Source organism: Schistocerca nitens, chromosome 9 (assembly GCF_023898315.1).
Source record: "Schistocerca nitens isolate TAMUIC-IGC-003100 chromosome 9, iqSchNite1.1, whole genome shotgun sequence".
In the NCBI taxonomy this organism is placed as follows: Eukaryota; Metazoa; Arthropoda; class Insecta; order Orthoptera; family Acrididae; genus Schistocerca; species Schistocerca nitens.
In genome coordinates, this window is record NC_064622.1 from 435,013,821 (window position 1) to 435,041,491 (window position 27,671).

The 27,671-nt window shown below is 39.4% G+C and overlaps 1 protein-coding gene across 1 annotated transcript in view; it reads right to left on the reverse strand.

Moving 5' to 3' along the window:
* The window catches only part of LOC126203071 (N-alpha-acetyltransferase 25, NatB auxiliary subunit), a 92,036-nt gene that overhangs the window by 53,770 nt on the left and 10,595 nt on the right, over window positions 1-27,671 (reverse strand). Inside the window, exons 8-11 of the mRNA XM_049937310.1 lie at window positions 20,734-20,903; window positions 4,435-4,598; window positions 2,176-2,348; window positions 1,279-1,448 (exon numbers count right to left, since the gene is read on the reverse strand). Coding sequence (XP_049793267.1) covers window positions 1,279-1,448; window positions 2,176-2,348; window positions 4,435-4,598; window positions 20,734-20,903 — 677 coding nt within the window. The remainder of the gene's footprint in view (window positions 1-1,278; window positions 1,449-2,175; window positions 2,349-4,434; window positions 4,599-20,733; window positions 20,904-27,671) is intronic.

Sequence of the window (27,671 nt, forward strand, 5' to 3'; positions counted from 1 at the left end):
TAGAACCCAACCTAAGGGAAGACCAGTTTGAATTTTGAAGAAATGTAGGAACACATGACAATACTGACCCTATGACTTACCTTAGAAGATACATTAAGAAAAGACAAACGTATGTTTATAGCATTTGTAGAGATAAAGTTTTTGATAATGTTGACTGGACTACGCTCTTTGAAATTCTGATGGTAGTAAGGGTAAAATGCAGAGAGTGAAAGGCTATTTACAACTTGTACAGAAATGAGATGGCAGTTATAACAATCGAGGGGCATGACAGAGGGGCAATGGCTGAGATGGGAGTGAGACAGGTTGTAGCCTATACGTGTCATTAATCTCATAGATTGAGCAAGTAGTAAAGGAAAAGAAAGAAAAATTTGAAGTAGAAATTAAAATCCATGAAGAAGAAATAAAAACTTTGAGGTTTGCCGAAGACATTGTAATTCTGTCAGAGACAGCAAAGGATCTGGAAGAGCAGCTGAACAGAATGAACAGTGTGTTGAAAGGAGGATATAAGATGAACATCAACATAAGCAAAACGAAAGTAATGGAATGCAGTCGAATTAAATCAGGTGATGCTGAGGGAATAAGATTATGTAATGAGACACTGAAAGTAGTAGATGAAATTTGCTATTTGAGCAGCAAAATAACTGATAATGGCTGAAGTTGAGAGTATGTAAAATGTAGACTGCTAATGGCATGAAAAGATTTTCTGAAAATATTTGTTAACATTGGATATAAATTTAAGGAGGTCTCTTCTGAAGGTTTTTGTCTGGACTGTAGCCATTATGGAAGTGAAACATGGGTGATACACAGTTCAGACAAGAAGAGAATAGAAGCTTTTGAAATGTGGTTCTACAGAAGAATGCTGAAGAACAGATGGGTAGATCACATAACTAATGAAGAGGCACTGAACAGAATTGGGGAGAAAAATTTGGGGTACAACCTGACTAGAAGAAGGGATCAGTTGATAGGACACAGTCTGATACATCAATAGAACATCAATTTAGTACTGGAGGGAAATGGGGGATGTAAAAATTTTAGAGGAAGATCGAGAAATTAATATAGTAAGCAGATTCAGAAGGATGGAGGTTGCAATAGTTATTCAGAGATGAGCAGGCTTGCACAAGACACAGTAGCATGGTTAGCTTCATCAAACCAATCTTTAGACTGAAGACTGCCACATCAACAGAATAAAATCCCAGAAGTAATGACTGCAGTTATAAGAAAACTTCTGTCACCTTTTTTAATTCATACAAGTAATGTTTTGTGAACATTTTAACTTACATCTTTGTAATTACCGCTGAAAAATTTCAGTGTATTTTCATACAAGGTGCTGGCAGCTGTTAACTGACCAGCAGTGTAGAGGTGGCTGCAGTGTAGATAACCCAGGGAATCCAGCTGCATATGCTTGATATCCAATAGATCATATATTTGCTGTGCAGCTGCTCCTGCACCTAGAAACACAGATGTTAATTAAAGACAAGTAAACACTTGCATTTACAAAAGATTATACTGAGTTCAGAACTTTTCTTAGTGGAATAATTTTGTGGCACTTATGAAATAATAATGTACTGTTCACAATGTGCATATTTTCTGCAAATAAAAGTAATATGTAACTGTTTAAACTGCACTAAATCTAGAACTGGACAGACACAACACACACACACACACACACACACAAGCCAGCCTTCCAAAACTCCAGCATGAGTGCACAATTGAGTGAAATCAAGTTTTACACCACAGAATACATAGTAAGTGTGCTACAGCCAATAGATTCATCAGATATGAAACATTGGAAAAAAGAGGATATTGGAAGAGGTTTCTCTGCAAGAGTATTACAGAGTTGGCTCCAAGTTCTGGCAAACAGTTGCACATAAGCTTAATGAATATGAAAGAATCTGAAGTGAGTGTCTTGTATCAAGTGTGAACTACTGTGTAAAAAGATATTTTTAATGAAAATAAGTTTGGTGTGTTTTTAATGCTTCTAACTTAGTCATGTCAATATTCTTTTGTAGACAATTTCTAAATGCAAAAGCTAAAATTAGCTGGCACATTATTTTAAATCTGATTTATATATTTACCTTTCCAGTTCCTTATATTTAGCCAGAAGAGAACACTTTAATACTGTTGTATCATACACTTAAAGGAACGCAAGTTTGCTGTAATATTATCAGAACTCACCTAACATATTATAAAGCTTGACTAGCAACAGTTTGACATGAAAGTTTGATGGGCTTGAGGCAAGGACACACTCCAATAAGTCTAATGCTTCCCTGAGATGAGAGCAGTCATTTGTCACAGTCCACGCTTCATACAGCACATGTGCAGCCAACAGTGCGTATGAATCATTACTCCTAAGAAAAACAATACAAATTCTGCATACAATATGTACACAAACATTTTGAGAATCATACAAAAGCATTATGACTTAACCTTGGCAAGATACCACAGCTGACATCACTCCTAAAATTACAAATGTAAATAATTTTTATGAAAGGTAAATTTCTTTTCTCTGCGAACATGACTAGGCTGCAAACAGAAACAAATCAGAAATTGTGTGACTATAATTTTGTTTATTGATAAAATTTTCTAACTGTACAAAGTTCTTGCTAATAGTATTATCACTAATGAGCAATTCTAGTGATACCACACCTTGCAGAACATGTCTGCACATACCACCACTCACAATGACATTTGAATAGCAATCACTGCCAGCTCTTCTGACAAAAGGAAACAGAGTACAGAATGAGATTTTCACTCTGCAGCGGAGTGTGCGCTGATATGAAACTTCCTGGCAGATTAAAACTGTGTGCCCGACCGAGATTCGAACTCGGGACCTTTGCCTTTCGCGGGCAAGTGCTCTACCAACTGAGCTACCGAAGCACGACTCACGCCCGGTACTCACAGCTTTACTTCTGCCTGTACCTCGTCCCCTACCTTCCAAACTTTACAGAAGCTCTCCTGCGAACCTTCTGTAAAGTTTGGAAGGTAGGAGACGAGGTACTGGCAGAAGTGAAGCTGTGAGTACCGGGCGTGAGTCGTGCTTCGGTAGCTCAGTTGGTAGAGCACTTGCCCACGAAAGGCAAAGGTCCCGAGTTCGAATCTCGGTCGGGCACACAGTTTTAATCTGCCAGGAAGTTTCATATCAGCGCACACTCCGCTGCAGAGTGAAAATCTCATTCTGGAAACATCCCCCAGGCTGTGGCTAAGCCATGTCTCCGCAATATCCTTTCTTTCAGGAGTGCTAGTTCTGCAGGGTTCGCGGGAGAGCTTCTGTAAAGTTTGGAAGGTAGGAGACGAGGTACTGGCAGAAGTAAAGCTGTGAGTACCGGGCGTGAGTCGTGCTTCGGTAGCTCAGTTGGTAGAGCACTTGCCCGCGAAAGGCGAAGGTCCCGAATTCGAATCTCGGTCGGGCACACAGTTTTAATCTGCCAGGAAGTTTCGAAACAGAGTACAGTTTCCAAAGCGAATTTTCCATTCTGTAGCAGAGTGTGTGCCGATATGTAATATCTTGGCAGATTAAAACTCTGTGAAAGAGCAAGACACAAACTTTGGACCGTTGCTTTTCATGAGCAAGTGCTCAACTGACTGAGCAACCCAAGTACAACTCATGACCTTTCCTAGAAGTTTTACTTCTGCCAGTACCGCATCTCCTTCCTTTGTAGGAGATGAGGTACTGCCAGAAGCAAAGCTTTGAGGATGGGTCGTGCATCATACCTGGGTTGATAGGAGATAATGGCAGAAATAACGTTGTGAGGATAGGTTGCGAGTCATGCTTGGGTACCTCAGTCAGTAGTGGTAGGGCACTTGTTCATGAAAGGCAAAGGTCCTGAGTTGGACTGTCACTCCAGCACACTGTTTTAATCTTGCAGGAAGTTTCAGGGTACTATTTATTATGCAATAATAAGCCCTCAGAAAAATTTGCATTTATTAGAAATGTAGCTATATGAGGGGCAGTTAACATTTTAATTATCAACTCAAAAAATTAATAAAATTATGTAATTAATTTTTTGTTTGTTTGCAGACACAGGTCTATGTTCTTGGTATACACTAAAATCCCGGACAACAATACCACAGTACACCACTAGAGATGACAAAACAAAATGACACAGCCCAGTGACATACTGGAGAATTGTGCAGTAATTAATTTTCGGCAGAGGCAGAAATGTTGCAGCTTCATCATGCCAATCCAGACACTTCTTTAGTAATTTGTCTGAAGCAGAGTAACACACTTTGACCTAAATAATTCAGTCATTTTACATATCAACAGATACTCCTCATAATGATACAATGATGCAAAAGTTGTGCAATTCCACAATGCAACAGTACAAAACTACAACAGCAGAGCAGCAGTGATTGCAACTGGCAGTCAACACACATTCTCAAATTACAACATTCACCAAGAAACCACTGATCTCATGAACTTATTTAATTTCTTACCCAAATTCAGTCTGCAGGCTGCCGGCGTTGAAACACTTTCCATGTTCGTAACACCTGAGTAAGTGTGTTACCAATTCTAGTCTTTCACCATCAGTCAGTTGTGAATGTAGGCCCATAGTACGCACCAACTGTATGCTACTTATATGTTGTTGCATTTGACGTACCTACAAATTAAGGTTCTTCTTTTTAAATTTTTTTTAAAACAAGTGAGACAGCAATCACTGTGTAACTTAATTTTTAATTGTAACCAATAACATTTGTTGTTGTTTTAATTTTTTAAGTTTGTTTTCTTGCTACTTATTCCAAAACCAACACCATCATTTTTAGTTTAAGGATTTTATTTATTGAATGCAGTTGAAAATGGAAAACATTTAAAACAAAGACATTGATAAAAAAACTGAGCATTTTCAAAACAATTAACCACAGCCACTCAACCTTGTATCTTTATAATTATTCTACAAAATTAATTTTTTGTTTGCAACTCACTATGAATAGGTACAATAGGTCTACTTACTGAAAAGATGTGAGCCAGTTGGGTGGACATGTAAAAACACTAAAGGTTTTACAACAACCTAAAGGGAAAGGGAAAATTTGATTTGCTAATGAAACCCAACACAAAAGTTGAAAATTCAGCAATGGGTGGCATTTAATATACATGTGCTGTCATTCGTTACCTTGTAGTCACATCCCATGAAAGGAACATGATAAGCAGTGACTTTTAGAGGAAATGAAATAAGTAAAGATAAATGGGTACCAAAGGTGTACAGAAGCAAATGACTTGTGAGCAGTGGGACAGCTGGCGAAAGTTACAACCGTGGCCGCACAGCTCGTGAGACATGTCTAAAGTCTGGCTCTAGCTGCCAGAGGCTGTGCTCATGTGTATGTGAATTGTCACGCAGGTGTGTGTGTGTGTGTGTGTGTAAGTCTTCCCGCTCCCGGGGATTGGAATGACTCCTTACTCTCTCCCTTAAAACCCACATCCTTTCCTCTTTCCCTCTCCTTCCCTCTTTCCTGATGAAGCAACCGTGAGTTGCGAAAGCTTGAATTTTGTGTGTGTGTGTCTATCAACACTTTCGTTTGGTAAGTTACATCATCTCTGTTTTTAGATATATTTTTATATTTTTCCCATGTGGAATGTTTCTCATAAGATGATGTGACTTACCAAACGAAAGTGCTGGCAGGTCGATACACAAACACACACACAAAATTCTATCTTTCGCAACCAACGGTTGCTTCGTCAGGAAAGAGGGAAGGAGAGGGAAAGACGAAAGGATATGGTTTTTTTGTTTTAGAACATTTTTCCCAGGTGGAATGTTTCACAAAGATGATGTGACTTACCGAACGAAAGCGCTGGTAGGTCGATAAGACACACAAACAAACACAAACACACACACAAAATTCAAGCTTTCGCAACAAACTGTTGCCTCATCAGGAAAGAGGGGAAGAAGAGGGAAAGACGAAAGGATGTGGGTTTTAAGGGAGAGGGTAAGGAGTCATTCCAATCCCGGGAGCGGAAAGACTTACCTTAGGGGGAAAAAAGGACAGGTATACACTCACACACGCACGCACGCACACACACACACACACACACACACACACACACACACACACACACACACACACACACACACACATATCCATCCACACATATACAGACACAAGCAGACATATTTAAATGCGCGCGCATGTGTATACCTGTCCTTTTTTCCCCCTAAGGTAAGTCTTTCCGCTCCCGGGATTGGAATGACTCCTTACCCTCTCCCTTAAAACCCACATCCTTTCGTCTTTCCCTCTCCTTCACCTCTTTCCTGATGAGGCAACAGTTTGTTGCGAAAGCTTGAATTTTGTGTGTGTGTTTGTGTGTCTATCGACCTACCAGCGCTTTCGTTCGGTAAGTCACATCATCTTTGTTTTTAGATATATTTTTCCCACGTGGAATGTTTCCCTCCATAACAAAGATGATGTGACTTACCAAATGAAAGTGCTGGCAGGTCGACAGACACACAAACAAACACAAACATACACACAAAATTAAAGCTTTCGCAACAAACTGTTGCCTCATCAGGAAAGAGGGAAGGAGAGGGAAAGACGAAAGGATGTGGGTTTTAAGGGAGAGGGTAAGGAGTCATTCCAATCCCAGGAGCGGAAAGACTTAACTTAGGGGGAAAAAAGGAAAAAGGACAGGTATACATTCGCACACACACACACATATCCATCCGCACATACACAGACACAAGCAGACATTTGTAAAGGCAAAGAGTTTGGGCAGAGATGTAAGGTAAATCTTTCCCAGGTGGAATGTTTCCCTCTATTATATTCAGTCATATATATATATATATACTGCTCACAAGTCATTTGCTTCTGTACACCTTTGGTACCCATTTATCTTTACTTATTTCATTTCCTCTAAAAGTCACTGCTTATCATGTTCCTTTCATGGGATGTGACTACAAGGTAACGAATGACAGCATATATATATATATATATATATATATATATATATATATATATATATATATATATATAAAGGGAAACATTCCACGTAGGAAAAATATTCCATGTCGACCTGCCAGCACTTTCATTTGGTGTGTGTATATATATATATATATATATATATATATATATATATATATATATATATATATAAAACAGAGATGATGTGACTTACCAAATGAAAGTGCTGGCAGGTCGACAGACACACACACAAACAAACACAAACATACACACAAAATTCAAGCTTTCGCAACAAACTGTTGCCTCATCAGGAAAGAGGGAAGGAGACGGAAAGATGAAAGGATGTGGGTTTTAAGGGAGAGGGTAAGGAGTCATTCCAATCCCGGGAGCGGAAAGACTTACCTTAGGGGGAAAAAAGGACGGGTATACTCTCGCACACACACACATATCCATCCACACATATACACACACAAGCAGACATATTTAGAGACAAAGAGTTTGGGCAGAGATGTCAGTCGAGGCAGAAGTGCAGAGGCGAAGATGTTGTTGAATGACAGGTGAGGTGTGAGTGGCGGCAACTTGAAATTAGCGGAGATTGAGGCCTGGTGGATAACGGGAAGAGAGGATATATTGAAGAGCAAGTTCCCATCTCCGGAGTTCGGATAGGTTGGTGTTAGTGGGAAGTATCCAGATAACCCGGACGGTGTAACACTGTGCCAAGATGTGCTGGCCGTGCACCAAGGCAAGTTTAGCCACAGGGTGATCCTCATTACCAACAAACACTGTCTGCCTGTGTCCATTCATGCGAATGGACAGTTTGTTGCTAGTCATTCCCACATAGAATGCATCACAGTGTAGGCAGGTCAGTTGGTAGATCACGTGGGTGCTTTCACACGTGGCTCTGCCTTTGATCGTGTACACCTTCCGGGTTACAGGACTGGAGTAGGTGGTGGTGGGAGGGTGCATGGGACAGGTTTTACACAGGGGGCGGTTACAAGGGTAGGAGCCAGAGGGTAGGGAAGGTGGTTTGGGGATCTCATAGGGATGAACTAAGAGGTTACGAAGGTTAGGTGGACGGCGGAAAGACACTCTTGGTGGAGTGGGGAGGATTTCATGAAGGATGGGTCTCATTTCAGGGCAGGATTTGAGGAAGTCGTATCCCTGCTGGAGAGCCACATTCAGAATCTGATCCAGTCCCGGAAAGTATCCTGTCACAAGTGGGGCACTTTTGTGGTTCTTCTGTGGGAGGTTCTGGGTTTGAGAGGATGAGGAAGTGGCTCTGGTTATTTGTTTCTCTACCAGGTCGGGAGGGTAGTTGCGGGATGCGAAAGCTGTTGTCAGGTTGTTGGTGTAATGCTTCAGGGATTCCGGACTGGAGCAGATTCGTTTGCCACGAAGACCTAGGCTGTAGGGAAGGGACCGTTTGATGTGGAATGGGTGGCAGCTGTCGTAATGGAGGTACTGTTGCTTGTTGGTGGGTTTGATGTGGACGGACGTGTGAAGCTGGCCATTGGACAGGTGGAGGTCAACATCAAGGAAAGTGGCATGGGATTTGGAGTAGGACCACGTGAATCTGATGGAACCAAAGGAGTTGAGGTTGGAGAGGAAATTCTGGAGTTCTTCTTCACTGTGAGTCCAGATCATGAAGATGTCATCAATAAATCTGTACCAAACTTTGGGTTGGCAGGCCTGGGTAACCAAGAAGGCTTCCTCTAAGCGACCCATGAATAGGTTGGCATACGAAGGGGCCATCCTGGTACCCATGGCTGTTCCCTTTGATTGTTGGTATGTCTAGCCTTCAAAAGTGAAGAAGTTGTGGGTCAGGATGAAGCTGGCTAAGGTAATGAGGAAAGAGGTTTTAGGTAGGGTGGCAGGTGATCGGCGTGAAAGGAAGTGCTCCATCGCAGCGAGGCCCTGGACGTGCGGGATATTTGTGTATAAGGAAGTGGCATCAATGGTTACAAGGATGGTTTCTGGGGGTAACAGATTGGGTAAGGATTCCAGGCGTTCGAGAAAGTGGTTGGTGTCTTTGATGAAGGATGGGAGACTGCACGTAATGGGTTGAAGGTGTTGATCTACGTAGGCAGAGATACGTTCTGTGGGGGCTTGGTAACCAGCTACAATGGGGCAGCTGGGATGATTGGGTTTGTGAATTTTAGGAAGAAGGTAGGGGTGCGGGGTGTCAGTGGGGTCAGGAGGTTGATGGAGTCAGGTGAAAGGTTTTGTAGGGGGCCTAAGGTTCTGAGGATTCCTTGAAGCTCCGCCTGGACATCAGGAATGGGATTACCTTGGCAAACTTTGTATGTGGTGTTGTCTGAAAGCTGACGCAGTCCCTCAGCCACATACTCCCGACGATCAAGTACCACGGTCGTGGAACCCTTGTCCGCCGGAAGAATGACGATGGAACGGTCAGCCTTCAGATCACGGATAGCCTGGGCTTCAGCAGTGGTGATGTTGGGAGTAGGATTAAGGTTTTTTAAGAGGCAAGGCTGGAAGTCAGAAATTCCTGGAAGGTTTGGAGAGGGTGATTTTGAGGAAGAGTAGGTGGGTCCCGCTGTGACGGAGGACGGAACTGTTCAAGGCAGGGTTCAATTTGGATAGTGTCTTGGGGAGTTGGATCATTAGGGGTAGGATTAGGATCATCCAACTCCCCAAGACACTATCCAAATTGAACCCTGCCTTGAACAGTTCCGTCCTCCGTCACAGCGGGACCCACCTCCTCTTCCTAAAAATCACCCTCTCCAAACCTTCCAGGAATTTCTGACTTCCAGCCTTGCCTCTCAGTCCTTCTTAAAAAACCTTAATCCTACTCCCAACATCACCACTGCTGAAGCCCAGGCTATCCGTGTGAGGCCTTTGGGGGTAATGCCAAATGTCAGACAAGCCTGAGAAAATAGAATATGGGAGCGTAATCTGGCTAGGGTGAAGGCATGTTTGCGGAGGGAATGTAAATAAAACTTAATGGGGTCGTTATGGGAGTGTTGTGAGGGTGACATGGTATTAGCAGGTGGAAAGTGTAACATGAGGCTGAAATGAAAATGAAAATAAAAATATATGGGGAGTGATAAAAGTGAACTGGAAAGTAACTGGAGATCTGGTGTGAAAAAAGGCGAAAAAGTGTTGGTTACAGCTGGGCTATGTTGGACTTGGGTTGGTAGACAATGATGTGCACAAAGGTTAGGTGGTTGTGTTGCTGCCAAAACACGTTAAAGGACGGAGAAATTCGGGAAAATTTCGAAAAAACTGCGTGTAAATGTATTAAAAGGAGTGGTTTTGTGGTGGCAGATTATGAAAATGAGGCTAACAATTGTCTGACGAAGAATTAATGACGTTAAAACCTGTGGGAAGCGGTTAAAAATTATCAGTGATGTGGGAAAAACGGAAATGGAAATAAAGTGAAAGTTATTAGAACTAGCCGAAATGGTTGTTTAATAGGTGAAAGGAACTGTTTGTGAACTAGAAACGGTGGATTTTATAGCAGCGGTAGTGTTGAAAGCGGCAAAAAATTTTTTTTGGTTATGGTTTGGAAGTGGGTTACGTATTATTGAGTATATATAGGCGGGATAAAATTGTATAGTAGATTACGGTAAAAAGGAGAAGGTGAATACAAAGTGAAACTACTGGCAAAAGCAGAAAGAGAAAATAAGACGACAGAAAAGATTTCGAAATGCAACAGTGACAATAACAAACGTAATTGTTGGGTTCAAATTAATGATATGAATATAATAGAGGGAAACATTCCAGGTGGGAAAAATATATATAAAAACAAAGATGATGTGACTTACCAAACCAAAGCGCTGGCAGGTCGATAGACACACAAACAAACACAAACATACCCACATAATTCTAGCTTTCGCAACCAACGGTTGCCTCGTCAGGAAAGAGGGAAGGAGAGGGAAAGATGAAAGGATATATATGGGGGTAGGGGTGGGAGGGGGTGGTAGTAGTATGATGTTTGACAGGTTTTCTATTGACACTCAAAATAGAATGCAAATATGCAAAATATCATGTACTGCTGTCGAATTAGCAAAATTCATTTTAATAATACATGGTGTACTAATATAATCATATTTTTTATAGTTTGAACCATGAATGAAGGCGGGCTGAATACAGATGACCTAGGATAGTAACACATTTTTGTCTTTTCCCATACACTTAAATTTTTAATTATGAGGTCTCTACACAATAAATGAAAAAAAGACAACAAATACAATTGCATAAAGTTCCAAGTGAAATTTGTGACTAGATTGAGGATTTTTTGGTAAGGAGGAAGCAATATGTTATCTTGGATTGAGAGTAATCAATAGATGTAGAAGTAACTTCGGGTATGCCCCAGGGAAGTGTATTGGAACCCTTGCTGTTCATATTGTGCGTTAATGACCTTGCAGTCAAAATTAAAAATAAACTAAGACTTTTTGCAGATGTGCAATTATCTATAACAAAGTGCTGTCTGAAAGAACTTGCATAAATATTTGATCAGATCTTGATAAGATTCCACAGTGGTGCAAAAACTTGTAATTTGCTTTAAATGTTCAGAAATAGGTAATTGTGCACTTTACAAAACAAACAAAAAAACATAGTATTCTACTGTAATATCAATGGGTAACTGTTTGAATCAGTTAGCTTCTACAAATACCTTGGTGTAACACTTTGTAGATGAAATGGACTTATCACTTAGACTCAGTCATGGTAAAACAGGTGATAGGCTTTGGTGTATTGGTAGAATACTCAGAAAATGCAATCATTCTACAAAGGAGATAGCTTGTGAATCACTCGTGTGACCCATTCAGGAATATTGCTCAAGTGTGTGGCACCCGTATCAAACAGGACTAACAGCAGGCACTGAACATATACCGAGAAGGGCAGCACACATGGTATCACGTTTGTTTGATCCATGGGAGAATATCACAGGGATGGTGAAGAAACTGAACTGGAAGACTCTTGAAGATAGACAAACTATCCTGTGAAAGCTTCCTTACTGAGTTGCAAGAACCAACTTGAAATGATATATCTAGGAATTTACTTCAAGTCGAAATTTATCACTCCTGTAGGGATCATTGGAACAAGATTAGATTAATTATAATGTACATAGCTGCATTTAAATAGTTATTCCTTCTGTGTTCCATATGTGAATCGAACTGGAACAAGCCCTAATAACTGTACAGTGGGACATACTCTCTGCCATGCACATCACAGCAATATGCAGAGTATAAATGTACAGGCTAACCACACTGTTATATGCAGTTCCGAAAGGCGCTGCACTAACAAATAATTTCTTATTTCTCAGCACATCTATTAAAAAATTGCTGTTTGGTTATTGGTATAGCATGTCAGTGGCCCAGGAAATATATTACTTCTTGCACATTGTTCTTCGTCTTGTTTTTGGTCGTCTGAGAACCACACTAATTTGGATCAGCTTCTTTCCTTTTGGTCTTTATTCTCGTCCAATAGTCTTTCATTCATGTACTTTGAAATAATCTTGATTCACCTGCCCACAATGTTTTTGTGCTGGATCTATTCTGCCCTGGATATCTATGGCATCCATAACTTTCTGTCTGAAAGTTACTCAGCTTGAAACCTCTTGTTCCTTTACTCCCCTATCTTCTTGATCCCTTTGAGCTCCTCGAATCCAGCATATTTTACTACTCTTGTTGACAAGATACTCCAATATCTTAAGTGTAACCCTTCTTTAGGCAATTCTATTGGTGTCCAGAGAACATAATCCTTTTCTTGATGTATGTCCGAGACCTTCTCAACCTGGGCATACAGTTCTTGGTTTGCTTGCCTTCTATATTGACAGCCTCCTGTTGCTAAATTCCTAGCACCTTCCCATAAAGCCTTTGTTCCGAAAATTCTAGCCTCTTAAGTAATCCTGTTCTTACAAGTAACATGTTCTCTTATGTGTACAAGACCAGAGTGGGTAACTGTCTAGTAAAGTCTTAATTTTGTATTGCTCAAAAGATTCTTCTTATTATAACATAAATTGTTGATGGTGTACAATAACCGTCCACAAATTGGTTTCAGGTTTTTTATTCAAAAAGTACTGTCATCGGATTTGAATTTTTTACACTTCATCATCACACTGTTTTTCATGCTTCCATCAATACATATTATACATTGGTTTCTTGTTAATTGCCCTAGGATAAACAATAATTTGCAAATTACAAACATGTAACCAAAATGGTTGCGCTGCATATTTGTTTTGGAATGTAACGTATGTGAAATGTCCATGTGGTGCATTTTTATTACCAGTGAAGGCTGAAGTGAGAGTGGTGTAGTCACCTGTGAAATGGTACACATCATATACCAGCTATTATGTAAACACTTGTACATGCCTTTTGTGTTGGCATGATCACCACACAGTTCTTGGTAAGAATGAATGGGTATAGGCAGAGGGTATATACAGGCAACACACAATATCATGGTGCAGAGCAAACTGTACAACATGACAGTCAAGACTTCAGTGCCTGTTTCACCGTATGCACCACCTGGATTTTTCCCTAAGACACCAGTTTTTCAGAACTCCACTGATGGGAACTACCATTACAACATGGCCTTAATTTATGTTAATTCCTTCTGTCTCAGCATTTCTTCACTGTAACTACTACTTTCTTCACTCCACTTTAGTTTCCTACATATTTCATTTTCTAACCTGTCTATTTTTCGTCATCCCTCCTCCCACCTCTGTTACATACAATGCACTTAGCTCTTCTCTCTTATTAACTCATGCACAATGTTTTAGTACTAATCTTTGTCTTGCATATTTACTCTGTCTTACGCCTTTAAGATCTCAGGTTTTAAAATCTCGTCCAGTGCAGTTCCCAACAATCAGTCTTTCCTTCTCATGCCGCCTATTAAGTCTCTCCTGACCTGGGTTTCCGGGTGACTTTTCTGAACCATATCTATTTTCCCAAACCTCTCCAGTCCTTTTCCTTCACCCCTCCTCCTTCCCCTTCAACTCTTCTACCAGAAGAAGGAGTCACTGGACTATCAGACCAATTGTGTGATTGGAGTGAAGAGTTCCTAGATAACAGAACGCAGCATGTCATTCTCAATGGAGAGAAGTCTTCTGAAGTAAGAGCTATTTCAGGTGTGCCGCAGGGGAGTGTCTTAGAACCGTTGCTATTCACTATATATACAAATGACCTTGTTGATAACATTGGAAGTTCACTGAGGCTTTTTGCGGATGATGCTGCAGTATATCGAGAGGTTGTAACAGTGGAAAATTGTACTGAAATGCAGGAGGATCTGCAACGAATTGACACACGGTGCAGCGAATGGCAAATTGAATATCAATGTAGACAAGTGTTATGTACTGCGAATACATAGAAAGAAAGATTCTTTATCATTTAGCTACAATATAGCAGGTCAGCAACTGGAAGCAGCTAATTCCATAAATTATCTGGGAGTAGGCTTTAGGAGTGATTTAAAATGGAATGACCATATAAAATTAATCGTCGGTAAAGCAGGTGCCACACTGAGATTCATTAGAAGAATCCTAAGGAAATGCAGTCCGAAAACAAAGGAAGTGGTTACAGTACACTTGTTCGCCCACTGCTTGTATACTGCTCACCGGTGTGGGATCCGTACCAGATAGGGTTGATAGAAGAGATATAGAAGATCCAACGGAGAGCAGTGCGCTTCATTACAGGATCATTTAGTAATCACGAAAGCGTTACGGAGATGATAGATAAACTCCAGTGGAAGACTCTGCAAGAGGGACGCTCAGTAGTTCGGTACGGGCTTTTGTTGAAGTTCACCGAGGAGTCAAGCAGTATATTGCTCCCTCCTACGTATATCTCATGAAGAGACCATGAGGATAAAATCAGAGAGATGAGAGCACTCACAGAAGTATACCGACAATCTTTCTTTCCACGAACAATACGAGACTGGAATAGGACGGAGAACCGATAGAGGTACTCAAGGTACCTTCCGCCACACACCGTCAGGTGGCTTGCGAAGTACGGATGTAGATGTAGATAGCTTATAAAAGTTAATCCCTTTTGTGCGTGTGTTCCCCTGCCGTTCTTTGGTGAGCAGACTTGTTATCTTTCTAGTTACATTATGCTGTCAATAACTGATCATTTTCCATGTTATCTGATAGAATAACAGACATACAAGTGTGGGCAAGAAGTGTGTGAATTCTTACAGTCTATATGAACATCAATGATGATAACACATTAGAATTTATTCGCACTTAGCACCATAAATAATACTAACTATTCTAGGAACACACAATATTATGAGATTTGTTACTGGATACACAGATAGGTGTACAATTATTGTACTTGAGCACAGAAAGTACTTTCTGGAAGTTTTCAGAAAGGTGTGTTACCAAATTCAGTCTGCTCATTAAGGATGTTATCAGGGGGAAGTGTTTTTGTGTATGTATTTCTATTTCCTCTAATATATTCATAGTGGCTCCTTTTTCTGCTGAATATAGTATTTTCATATTCTTTCAGTGTTCTTCACTGAATGGTTTTCTTCTCCAGTGTAGGCTGATTTACTGCAGGGGACCTTGGAAAGATTTAATTGTGGATCACTTTTTGCTGTAATTTATTGATGGTAGAGAAGCTAATATTTTTCTTCTTAAAAGAAATTTGCAATTTGGTATGATACACTGCTGCGCTGTAGAGCTGTGGCTTTTGTTTTTATTTTGTTGTGGAGTTTTCTATTATTATAGGATCATAACCATTATTGTGGGCAACTGTTTTAATTATACCAATTTAATTTTGCCGATCTGTGTGATTCATAGGTACTTTTTGCATCCGGTGTTCCATGGCTCTGAATTATGACATTTTGTGTTGGCTGGTATGACATGAGGAGTTGTCAATGCTGACATCTGTGGTGGTGGGTTTCTTGTAGATACTAAGTTGATGTTTATAGTTAAATGTTACAGATTTTAAGATTAAGAAAATTTATGTTCTTATTTGTTTCATGCTGAACTATGAATTTAATATTTTTATGCTTTTCGCAGAGGTCTGTTGCCAATGTATCCATTTCACTGTTTGCACCATCAAAGATAAAGATCGTATCATCAACAAATCTTTTGGTTGTGATTTGTTGAGAAATATTTTTGTTCTATGTGGTTGATGTAAATTTCTGCTAATATCCCAGCTAAGCTACTTCCCATTGCCAAACCATTATATTGTTGGTAAAGCTGTGTATTTGTTTCTGTATACTATAAATCAAAACATGTGGTGAACATCGAAAATTTGTTTTGTGGCTGAAGGAAAATGATTTAAAATGCAGTGCATCATTTGTGACTGTGGAAAAACAAACTTCCTTGAGAATGTATTTAAGTGCAAGAAAACTGTTAATACAAATGTGCCAGATGGACATTTCACTTAAGTTGCATTCCAACACAAATATGTAGCACAGCCATTTTGGTTACACATTTGTAATTTGTAAATTATTGTTTATCCTCGGGCACTTAACAGGAAACCAATTTATAATACATACTGACGAAAGAATGAAAAAACTGTGTGATGATGAATGGTAAAAAATTTGAAACTTTTAACAGTACTTTTTGAACAATGAAACCAATTTGTGGCTGGTGGCTGGACACCATCAACAATTTATTTTATATAACAGCCATGGTCTCCTACCATGTCTACATATGATAAAATTTCATTCTTCTTATTGTATATGTACATAGGAAGTTAGCTTGCTAGATTTATCTTGTTTGTTTGTGAACCCATAGATCCTTTTTCCGTCAGAGCAGTTTTTATCCTTTCTCCAAGGCATTTGAATGTCCCTACCTTCTGAATTTTTCCTCCGCTAGATGTTTGTCATATTCTGTCTCCTCAACAGCAACCTGGAAACATGCTTTAGCCGCTGGTGGTTGGTTTTGTTCATTTAGTTGTGCCGTTGTTTTCTGTTCTTCCTACTTTGATTCAGTATCTCTTCATTAGTTATCTGATCTACTCACCTAATCTTCAGCATTCTTCTGTAGCAACATATTTCAAAAGCTTCTACTCTCCTCCTTTCCTTACTGCTGACTGTGTATGTTCAAGTTACAGATGAATACCTTCAGAAAATACTTCCTTACATTTAAATTCATATTTGATGTTTACATATTTCTCCTCTTCAAAAATGCTTTTCTTGCTACAGTCAGTCAGCATGCTAAATCCTTTACCTCTGTCACTGCCACACACATGGTAATGGAAAGTTATAGTAGGATGCAATAAATCAGGAGCAAAGGTAACAACTCGCGCAACACGAGAGATTCTGAGATGTTGGAAGGCATGTAACAAGACTGCAAACTTCATTAGCTTTCAAACGACTCCTTTTTCGTACAAAAACCAAACAATGGAAAATCCAGGATGGAATGTAACACCACCAGAGAAGGAAAGTTGCTACTCACCATTTAGCTGAGATGCTGAGTCGCGATAGGCACAACAAAAAGATTCACACAATTATAGCCATTAAAGCCTTTGTCAGCAGTAGACACACACACACACACACACACACACACACACACACACACACACAAATGTGAACCACGGTGCGGTTTCAACTCGCTGAGACTTCAGACGTGTGTGCAAGTTGCGTTTGCGTGTGCGTGTGCGTGCGTGTGTGTGTGTGTGTGTGTGTGTGTGTGTGTGTGTGTGTGTGTGTGTGTGTGTCTACTGCTGACAAAGGCCTTAATGGCCGAAAGCTATAATTGTGTGAATCTTTTTGTTGTGCCTACCGTGACTCAGCATCTCCGCTATACGGTGAGAAGCCACTTTCCTTTTTCCCCCCACATACACACATGAGCCTTCCCCAAGTCGTCATCACTTATTTTGTTGCCCAAGTAGTAAAACATCTCTACCGCTTTTTGTGGCTCATTTTCTAATCTAACTCGTTCATCACTGACTGATTTATTCTGATAAATTCCATTACCCTGAATAATGCAGCAGATAATCAAATAGTCAAGAGAACAATCTCTAGGTTCACAACAACAGACTTAGGCAAGGACAATAATACACAATACACACCTATCTTCTGAGATAAGTTTTAGGGTCAGTATTGCCTCATGTGTTCCCACATTTCTCTGGAAGCCAAAACTAATCTCCCTCAGGATCGGCTTCTACCAGCCTTTTGATTCTTCTACAAACAATGCTTGCTACTAAATTGCAACCATAACGTACTTCACCTGTCCGGCAAATCTTGAATATCAGGTGGAATTGTTTTGTAATGGATGGCTCTCCGAAAGACTTCAATAACTCTGAGGAAACATTGTCAACTCCATGGGCCTTTTTTCTTTTAATAAGGATATATTGTAACATTCTATTACCTTGTGTCACTGACAAACCCAATAGGGTATAAAACAAATGACTAAATAACCAACAGGGATGGTATTGGCATTCTAGAAATCTGGAGTTGAGAAATCAGAGATGGTGATGTAGTTGTAACAAGATAGTTACAGTTTTAATCTCTCCATGAAAAAGAGTGTATGAACAGATCATTATTGGGTGAGTAGGGGGAGAGGAGATGGTTGGCAGGTAGCAGGCGGTGGGTAGGGGGGAGACCAAACTTGACGAGTTAGTGGCAACAACATAATTGATAAACTATTTTTTGCTTCGGGTAGTCATGAGTGTATATTGATGAGTGTATGTGATGAGCTTCCTGCTTACAATAAAATTTATGTCACCCTCAAGACTGACTGTACAATATTTAGGAAAACACGAGAAAAACTTTATCTGTGGATGATGTGCTGCTGAATTTTATGTTCACCATTAGCCTACTGAACGAATTATATAAAGCATCAGGCTTTGGAATCTGAAGCAGGATGACTGTATGGCATACAACATTCTGACTGTCCTTTCTGTCAAAGTCTCCAATAAATATTCTGGCAAACTATCCATGTATTGTTTTTCAATAACTTTCAACATAAATTTTTTCTCTTATTCTCTTTGTGTATATATCAGTGCCAATGTCTCTTGTTGCTTAGATGGAAGATACTATTTTATTTATCTTAACACATTTTGATCTCTCACTCTGACAGTTTCTCTCTGTTCTGTTATTTCTTCTTTTAACAGAAATAAGTGAACAGTTTAATGAGCAGTCAATGCTGAGGTAGTGACATATGCAAATGAACAGTGGTAGTATTTGCCTGAAGTGATTTAGGAAAATTACTTGAGACAATGTGGGTTATCAGGTGAGGATATGAACCTTGTCTCCCCCCACCCCCTGCTACAAATGAGATTCTTGTGTCTTAATCATTGTCCCACCTCACATCATTCAGCATCTCCATCCAGTTTCAATTACATGAAAAGATAACTATATATTTTTGCAATAAATACTAATTTTACAATTTTTTAAAACATATACTCCCAATAGATCTTCAGCAACTGCAAATGATATTGTAACACGAGTTTTTCCACATCTCCTTAATGAATCTTCTAAAATTCTTTCCACTAGAGATGTGTTCCTTCAGCATGCTATTTATATGAGAAGACAGTAATGAATGATCAGCTGCCACCCAGGTGGCACTTCTAACTAGTCACACATAATCAACATTTTGCACACTCTGCAAAAACAAGAGACAGAAAAAATAAAAAAACCACCACCACAACTAGACAATGTGCAAAAGCTAAAATCAGCATCATGCACCTAATCCGGCATGGCTGGCCTGGCTCACAACATTTCAGCATCTCAGTGGAATTACGAAGAATGGAGGCGGCTAGTAAAATTTTATTTTACAGTCAGCCTCAGAAACTACCAATAACACGGAATTTGGTAAACAAGGGTCCACATTATACAAAATGCATTTTCCCCCCGTCACATTATATTTTATTGAACTAAATTATCATCAGTGTTCCATAAACTACAAGTATTTTATGATTAAATTTTTCTGGAGATTCAGAAACAGTGGTTTTTCAAGCTACTGCAGTAAAATTCATTTAGTTACGGCACTTCCTGGTGTATTTTGGTTGTCACATGTACATAAACAAAATGTTCACATTTAAGTCGAGAAACACAAGGCACTGAAGAGCACTAAATGGTGTGTGTGTGTGTGTGTGTGTGTGTGTGTGTGTGCGTGTGTGTGTGTGCACGCGCGTGCATGTGCGTGACGAAGGTCATATAGACCGAAATCTAATTTGTGATAGTCTTAATGTTGGGCCTATCTCAGAATCTCTGCTATATGGCGAGTCGCAACTTTCCTTTTAATAATATTGTTACATTTCATCCTGGATTTTCCATTGTTTGAAAGTACATATGAAGATGGAAATACTCTCAGGTACAGGCAGCATCACCATTAATAAAGTATTGGATACATATTGTTTTACTAGAATTAACAGTACCTCAACTCGTAATGATAAATGCTCCTGTTGCCCATAAAAATTAAGGTTTTATAGGCCGGAACATGCTTATGTAAAAAATCTTACATCTTTTAATATGCATCATTTCTTTCCCCATGTATATCCTCCCAGTGTCACTTGCACTCACAACTCTACAGAAATACTGGATGTGTTTCGCATTTTCACACCATAATACACATCTCAAAAAGAATATTTCATAATAATAAGTTATCTGGCATATTTTTGTAGCTTGTGGAGAGCAACAACATTATCACTTACAATACAGCTACAAACTGGTTTACCACAGAAGTGAGAATGATTTGTTCTATTAAATTGTATATTCTTCAATCAATCTAGGCAGCACATAACTTGGTATCATTTTGCTCAGGTGACAAACCAAAAGAGGCAGCTAATGTAGGTATATAGCCACAAACAAAAATGAAAGTAATGATCAAGTTAGCGTATGTTTATTAATTAATAAATATACACAAAACAAATGCAGTAATGTGAACAATTACTGCTGTCGAGTAAGTCATTATATATTGTAGCAACATACCGTTGCTGGCATTTCTCTACCCTGCAGTCCAACAGTCTGTTCCACTTGAGATACAAATTCCTGGTGGCGATTCTCGGGCAGAAGGGAAACAAACCTCTTTAAGTCAGACACACAACAAGGTTTATCGCTGAAATTCCTGAAGTACGCCATCATCAAGTCCACAATGTCACCTATTCAAAAATTCCAAACTGAGAGATGCTAACAGGGTCAAACACAAGGATACACAATATTCAATACTTTAATAAAAGTTTAAAATAAATAAGATGAAAATGGAACATATAAAGTTCGATTAACTTTCCTCTATTAACAATGTAATGCTCCTACGAAACTGTTTCTTTTTTTTAATTATAGCAGTAACATATTTTAAGTTTTAATCTTCACATCAGTCACCATATATAGTATTCTAAATTGTGAAACTTCTGTTTCAGCGCCACCTCTGCTTAGTCAAATGTCTTTTTTACAAACGATCATACAGACCAGATTCTGTATTCGTACTACCAGCAGGAAAGGTGCATAAGAGAATGTGATAAGCTACAAACTTTGAACAAATAAAATGAGCAAGAAATGTAACAGATAAATAAATAAAAGGGAGAAAGAGATGTGGGATACATATACCGGAATTATCGCTTGCGCCTTGTCTCGCGGTTACGCAGGGTTGGCCATGGTTAACTGGATTTGGCATGTTAATTTTAAGGGGTGGCCGGATGCCCTTCCTGCCGCCACCCTGTACCCCATAGGATGGAATTAGTTTACCTCAACTGTCTGTGTCCAGTGGAATCCATGAAATAGTGTGAATGTTTTCAGATGTCTGCGAGCTGTGTAATTGAGGGGGAACACAGGGACCAGCCCGGTATTCACCTAGTAGGATGTGGAAAACTGCCTAAAAACTACATCCAGGATGGCCGGCACACCGACCCTTGTCATCAATTCATCGGGCGGATTTGATCCAGGGCCGGCGCGCCTACCAGAGTCCACGAAGCAGCGCATTAGCGCTCTCGGCTACCCTGGTGGGTGTGGAATACATATACTGGAATGGCTGCTGTTAAATCGTGCTCATAACTAATTATGTTGTAATAAATGTATTGAATGTAATTACATGCAGAAGTTGTTGGATTTTTCTTTTTTTTATTTATTTATTTTTTTTTTTTACTCTCAGTGCAATACGAGACACAATCATTGTGGATGAAACATTAATACAGTTGATAATGAACGCACATAAAAACAGTTCATAGGCTGTTGTTTTGAAAAGGTATAAACTATTTTACATGCAACCTGTGAATGATTGCATATACAGTAAATCCTCGCTAATTTGAAATCTGTGACCGATCAGACGGGTCTTTTGTCGTGAACTAAAATATGGCCACACTGTACCAGAAATAATTTCGGCCAATTGTAAAACGTTGCATGCATCACCTCTCTTCTAGTTCACTTCACATGTGGCCAATAACAAGTAATGTGTCTATTATCGTCAGTCACAAGCACACAACAAAATCAAAGCCTACTCAGTTGCTCAAGCTCACACAATGACTTACGTAAAATCCCATGTTTGTAATTGCTTAAAAGTGTATTGTAGCGTCATTCAGTACAATACAGACACCAATATGCGTGTTAGGAGTATATACAAATACTTAAGTTTAGAAGATAAAATGAGATTTCTTGACAAAATCCAAGCTGGGTTTTTGTACAGAGTGTAATGAGAAGAGTTTGGATTTGCTAAGCCAACTTTTGATAGTATAAGAAAAATCGCAATAAAATTTTGTACAAGGCCTTAAAGTAACATGAAATAACTGGAAAATGAAAACTGACAACTGCATTAAAACTGACCACCATCACTGGTACTCTGTACAGTTTGTACAAACAAAACTCTTTTGGAGTTCCTGGAAATGGAGTCGAGCTGCACCCTATAGCAGAAAGAGGAGGTGGTAAACTTGAGCAACAGGTTTCCAGCTCAGTACTAGATATCTATTCAGATTGCATAATCAGTATATCATCTTCAAGAGAATAGTGTATGGGAAAGATTTCAAGTGTATTTGTTATTGTATATTGTAAATCAAAACATGTGGTGCACAACGTACATTTGTTTTGTGACCGAACAAAAGTGGTTTCAATGCAGTGCAACATTTTTGACTGTTAAAATACAAACATCCTTGAGAATGTATTTCTTGGCATGAAAACTGCTAATACAAATGCACAAGATGGACATTTCACGTTGCATTCCAACACAAATATGTAATGCAACCATTTAGGTTACACATTTGTAATTTGTTGGTTGGTTGGTTGGTTTGTGGGGGGTTGAAGGGACCAGACTACTTGTAATTTGTAAATTGTTGTTTATCCTAGGAAAGCATACAGGAAACCAATGTATAATCTGTATTGATGGGAAAAAAACCTATCTGCTGATGAATTGTAAAAAAAAATTGAGACAGGTAACGGTACTTTTTGAATGTTGTAGTTGTTGTGGTCTTCAGTCCTGAGACTGGTTTGATGCAGCTCTCCATGCTACTCTATCCTGTGCAAGCTTCTTCATCTCCCAGTACCTACTGCAGCCTACATCCTTCTGAATCTGCTTAGTGTATTCATCTCTTGGTCTCCCTCTATGATTTTTACCCTCCACACTGCCCTCCAGTACCAAATTGGTGATCCCTTGATGCCTCAGAACATGTCCTACCAACCAATCCCTTCTTCTAGTCAAGTTGTGCCATAAACTCCTCTTCTCCCCAATTCTATTCAATACCTCCTCCCATCTAATCTTCAGCATTCTTCTGTAGCACCACATTTCGAAAGCTCCTATTCTCTTCTTGTCTAAACTATTTATCGTCCATGTTTCACTTCCATACATGGCTACACTCCATACAAATACTTTCAGAAACGACTTCCTGACACTTAAATCAATATTCGATGTTAACAAATTTTTCTTCTTCAGAAACGCTTTCCTTGCTACTGCCAGTCTACATTTTATATCCTCTCTACTTCGGCCATCATCAGTTATTTTGCTCCCCAAATAGCAAAACTCTTTTACTATTTTAAATGTCTCATTTCCTAATCTAATTCCCTCAGCATCACCCGACTTAATTTGACTACATTCCATTATCCTTGTTTTGCTTTTGTTAATGTTCATCTTATACCCTCCTTTCAAGACACTGTCCATTCCGTTCAACTGCTCTTCCAAGTCCTTTGCTGTCTCTGACAGAATTACAATGTCATCGGCGAACCTCAAAGTTTTTATTTCTTCTCCATGGATTTTAATACCTACTCCGAACTTCTCTTTTGTTTCCTTTACTGCTTGCACAAAATACAGATTGAATAGCATACGGGAGAGGCTACAACCCTGTGTCACTCCCTCCCAACCACTGCTTCCCTTTCATGTCCCTCGACTCTTATAACTGCCATCTGGTTTCTGTACAAATAGTAAATAGCCTTTCGATACCTGTATTTTACCCCTGCCACCTTCAGAATTTGAAAGAGAGTATTCCAGTCAACACTGTCAAAAGCTTTCTCTAAGTCTACAAATGCTAGAAATGTAGGCTTGCCTTTCCTTAATCTTTCTTCTAAGATAAGTCGTAGGGTCAGTATTGCCTCACGTGTTCCAACATTTCTACGGAATCCAAACTGATCTTCCCCGAGGTCGGCTTCTACCAACTTTTCCATTCACCTGTAAAGAATTCGCATTAGTATTTTGCAGCTGTGACTTATTAAACTGATAGTTCGGTAATTTTCACATCTGTCAACACCTGCAATCTTTAGGATTGGAATTACTATATTCTTCTTGAAGTCTGAGGGAATGTAGCCTGTCTCATACATCTTGCTCACGAGATGATAGAGTTTTGTCAGGACTGGCTCTGCCAAGGCTGTCAGTAGTTCTAATGGAATATTGTCTACTCCGGGGACCTTGTTTCGACTCAGGTCTTCCAGTGCTCTGTCAAACTCTTCACACAGTATCATATCTCCCATTTCATCTTCATCTACCTCCTCTTCCATTTCCATAATATTATCCTCAAGTACATCGCCATTGTATATACCTTCTATATACTCCTTCCACCTTTCTGCTTTCCCTTCTTTTCTTAGAACTGGGTTTCCATCTGAGCTCTTGATATTCATGCAAGTGGTTCTCTTTTCTCCAAAGGCCTCTTTAATTTTCCTGTAGGCAGTATCGATCTAACCCCTCGTGAGATAAGCCTCTACATCCTTACATTTATCCTCTAGCCATCCCTGCTTAGCCATTTTGCACTTCCTGTCGATCTCATTTTTGAGACGTTTGTATTCCTTTCTGCCTGCTTCACTTACTGCATTTTTGTATTTTCTCCTTTCATCAATTATATTCAGTATCTCTTCTGTTACCCAAGTATTTCTACTAGCCCTCGTCTTTTTACCTACTTGATCCTCTGCTGCCTTCACTATTTCATTCCTCAAAGCTATCCATTCTTCTTCTACTGTATTTCTTTCCCCCATTCCTGTCAATTGTTCCCTTATGCTCTCCCTGAAACACTGTACAACCTCTGGTTCTTTCAGTTTATCCAGGTCCCATCTCCTTAAATTCCCACCTTTTTGCAGTTTCTTCAGTTTTAATCTACAGTTCATAACCAATAGATTGTGGTCAGAATCCACATCTGCCCTTGGAAATGTCTTACAATTTAAAACCTGGTTCCTAAATCTCTGTCTTACCATTATATAATCTATCTGATACCTTCTAGTATCTCCAGGTGTCCTCCAGGTATATAGCCTTCTTTTATGATCCTTGAACCAAGTGTTAGCTATGATTAAGTTATGCTCTGTGCAAAATTCTACCAGGCGGCTTCCTCTTTCATTTCTTAGCCCCAATCCATATTCACCTACTACGTTTCCTTCTCTCCCTTTTCCTACTCTCGAATTCCAGTCACCCATGACTATTAAATTTTCGCCTCCCTTCACTATCTGAATAATTTCTCTTATCTCATCATACATTTCATCGATTTCTTCATCATCTGCAGAGCTAGTTGGCATATAAACTTGTACTACTGTAGTGGGCGTGGGCTTTGTGTCTATCTTGGCCACAATAATATGTTCACTATGCTGTTTGTAGTAGCTTACCCGCACTCCTATTTTTTTTATTCATTATTAAACCTACTCCTGCATTACCCCTATTTGATTTTGTATTTATAACCCTGTATTCACCTGACCAAAAGTCTTGTTCCTCCCGTCACCGAACTTCACTAATTCCCACTATATCCAACTTTAACCTATCCATTTCCCTTTTTAAATTTTCTAACCTACCTGCCCAATTAAGGGATCTGACATTCCATGCTCCGATCCGTAGAACGCCAGTTTTCTTTCTCTTGATAACGACGACCTCTTGAGTAGTCCCCATCTGGAGATCCGAATGGGGGACTATTTTACCGCCGGAATATTTTACCCAAGAGGACGCCATCATCATTTAATCATACAGTAAAGCTGCATGCCCTTGGGAAAAATTACGGCTGTAGTTTCCCCTTGCTTTCAGCCGTCGGAGTACCACAACAGCAAGGCCGTTTTCGTTATTGTTACAGGGCCAACGGCAAGGTCCATGGTTCATGAGTTAGAAAACTTAAAAAGGGAAATGGATATGTTAAAATTAGATATAGTGGAAATCAGTGAAGTTTGGTGTCAGGAAGAACAGGACTTCTGATAAGGTGAATACAGAGATATAAACATAAAATCAAATATAATAACGAGGAAATAAGAAGGCGGATAAGCTACTATGAACAGCACAATGAAAGCATAAATGTAGCCAAGATAGCCACGAAATCCACACCCGCCACAGTAGTACAGGTTTATATGTCAACTAGCTTCGCAGATGATGAAGAAATTGATGAAATGTATGATGAGATAAAAGAAATTATTCAGATAGTTAAGGGAGATGAAAATTTAACAGTCATGGGGGGCTGGAATTTGATAGTAGGAAAAGGAAGAGAAGGAAAAGTAATGGATGAATATAGACTGGGGCAAAAGAATGAAAGAGGAAGCTGCCTGGTAGAATTTTGCACAAAGCATAACTTAATCATAGCTAACACTTAGTTTAAGAATCACGAAAGAAGGCTGTGTAAGTGCAACAGGCCTCGAGACACTGGAAGGTTTCAGATAGATTATATAATGGTAAGACAGATATAGAAATCAGGTTTTAAATTGTAAGACATTTCCATGGGCAGATGGGGACTGACCACAATTTATTGATAATGAACTGTGGATTAAAACTGAAAAAAACTGCAAAAAGGTGGAAATTTAAAGACATGGGACCAGATAAACTGACAGAACCAGAGGTTTCAAAGGGAGTGTTAGGAAACGATTGACAAGAATAGGGGAAAGGAATACAGTAGAAGAAGAATGAGTAGCTCTGAGAGATGAAATAGTGAAGGCAGCAGAGGATCAAGTAAGTAAAAAGACAGGGGCTAGTAGAAATTCTTTGGTAATACTTGAGATGTTGAATTTAATCGATGAAAGGACAAAATATAAAAATGCAATAAACGGAGCAGGAGAAAGGGAATAAAAATATCTTTAAAAAATGAGATCGACAGGGATGCACAAAATGGCTAAGCAGGAATGGCTAGAGGACAAATGTAAGAATGTAGAAGCATGTATCACTAGAGTAAGATAGATACTGCCAACAGGAAAATTAAAGAGATCTTTGGAGAAAACAGAACCACCTGTATGAATATTATGAGTTTAGTTGGAAAACCAGTCCTACCCAAAGAAGGGAAAGCAGAAAGGTGGAATGAGTATACAAAGGGAGATGTACTTGAGGGCAATATTTTGGAAATGGAAGAGGATGTAGAGGAAAATGAGAAGGGAGATATGATGCTGTGAGAATAATTTGACAGAGCACTGAAAGACCTATGTCAAAACAAGGCCCCAGGAGTAGACAACATTCCATTAGAGCTATTGATAGCCTTGGGAGAGCCAGCTATGACAACACTCTTCCCATCTGG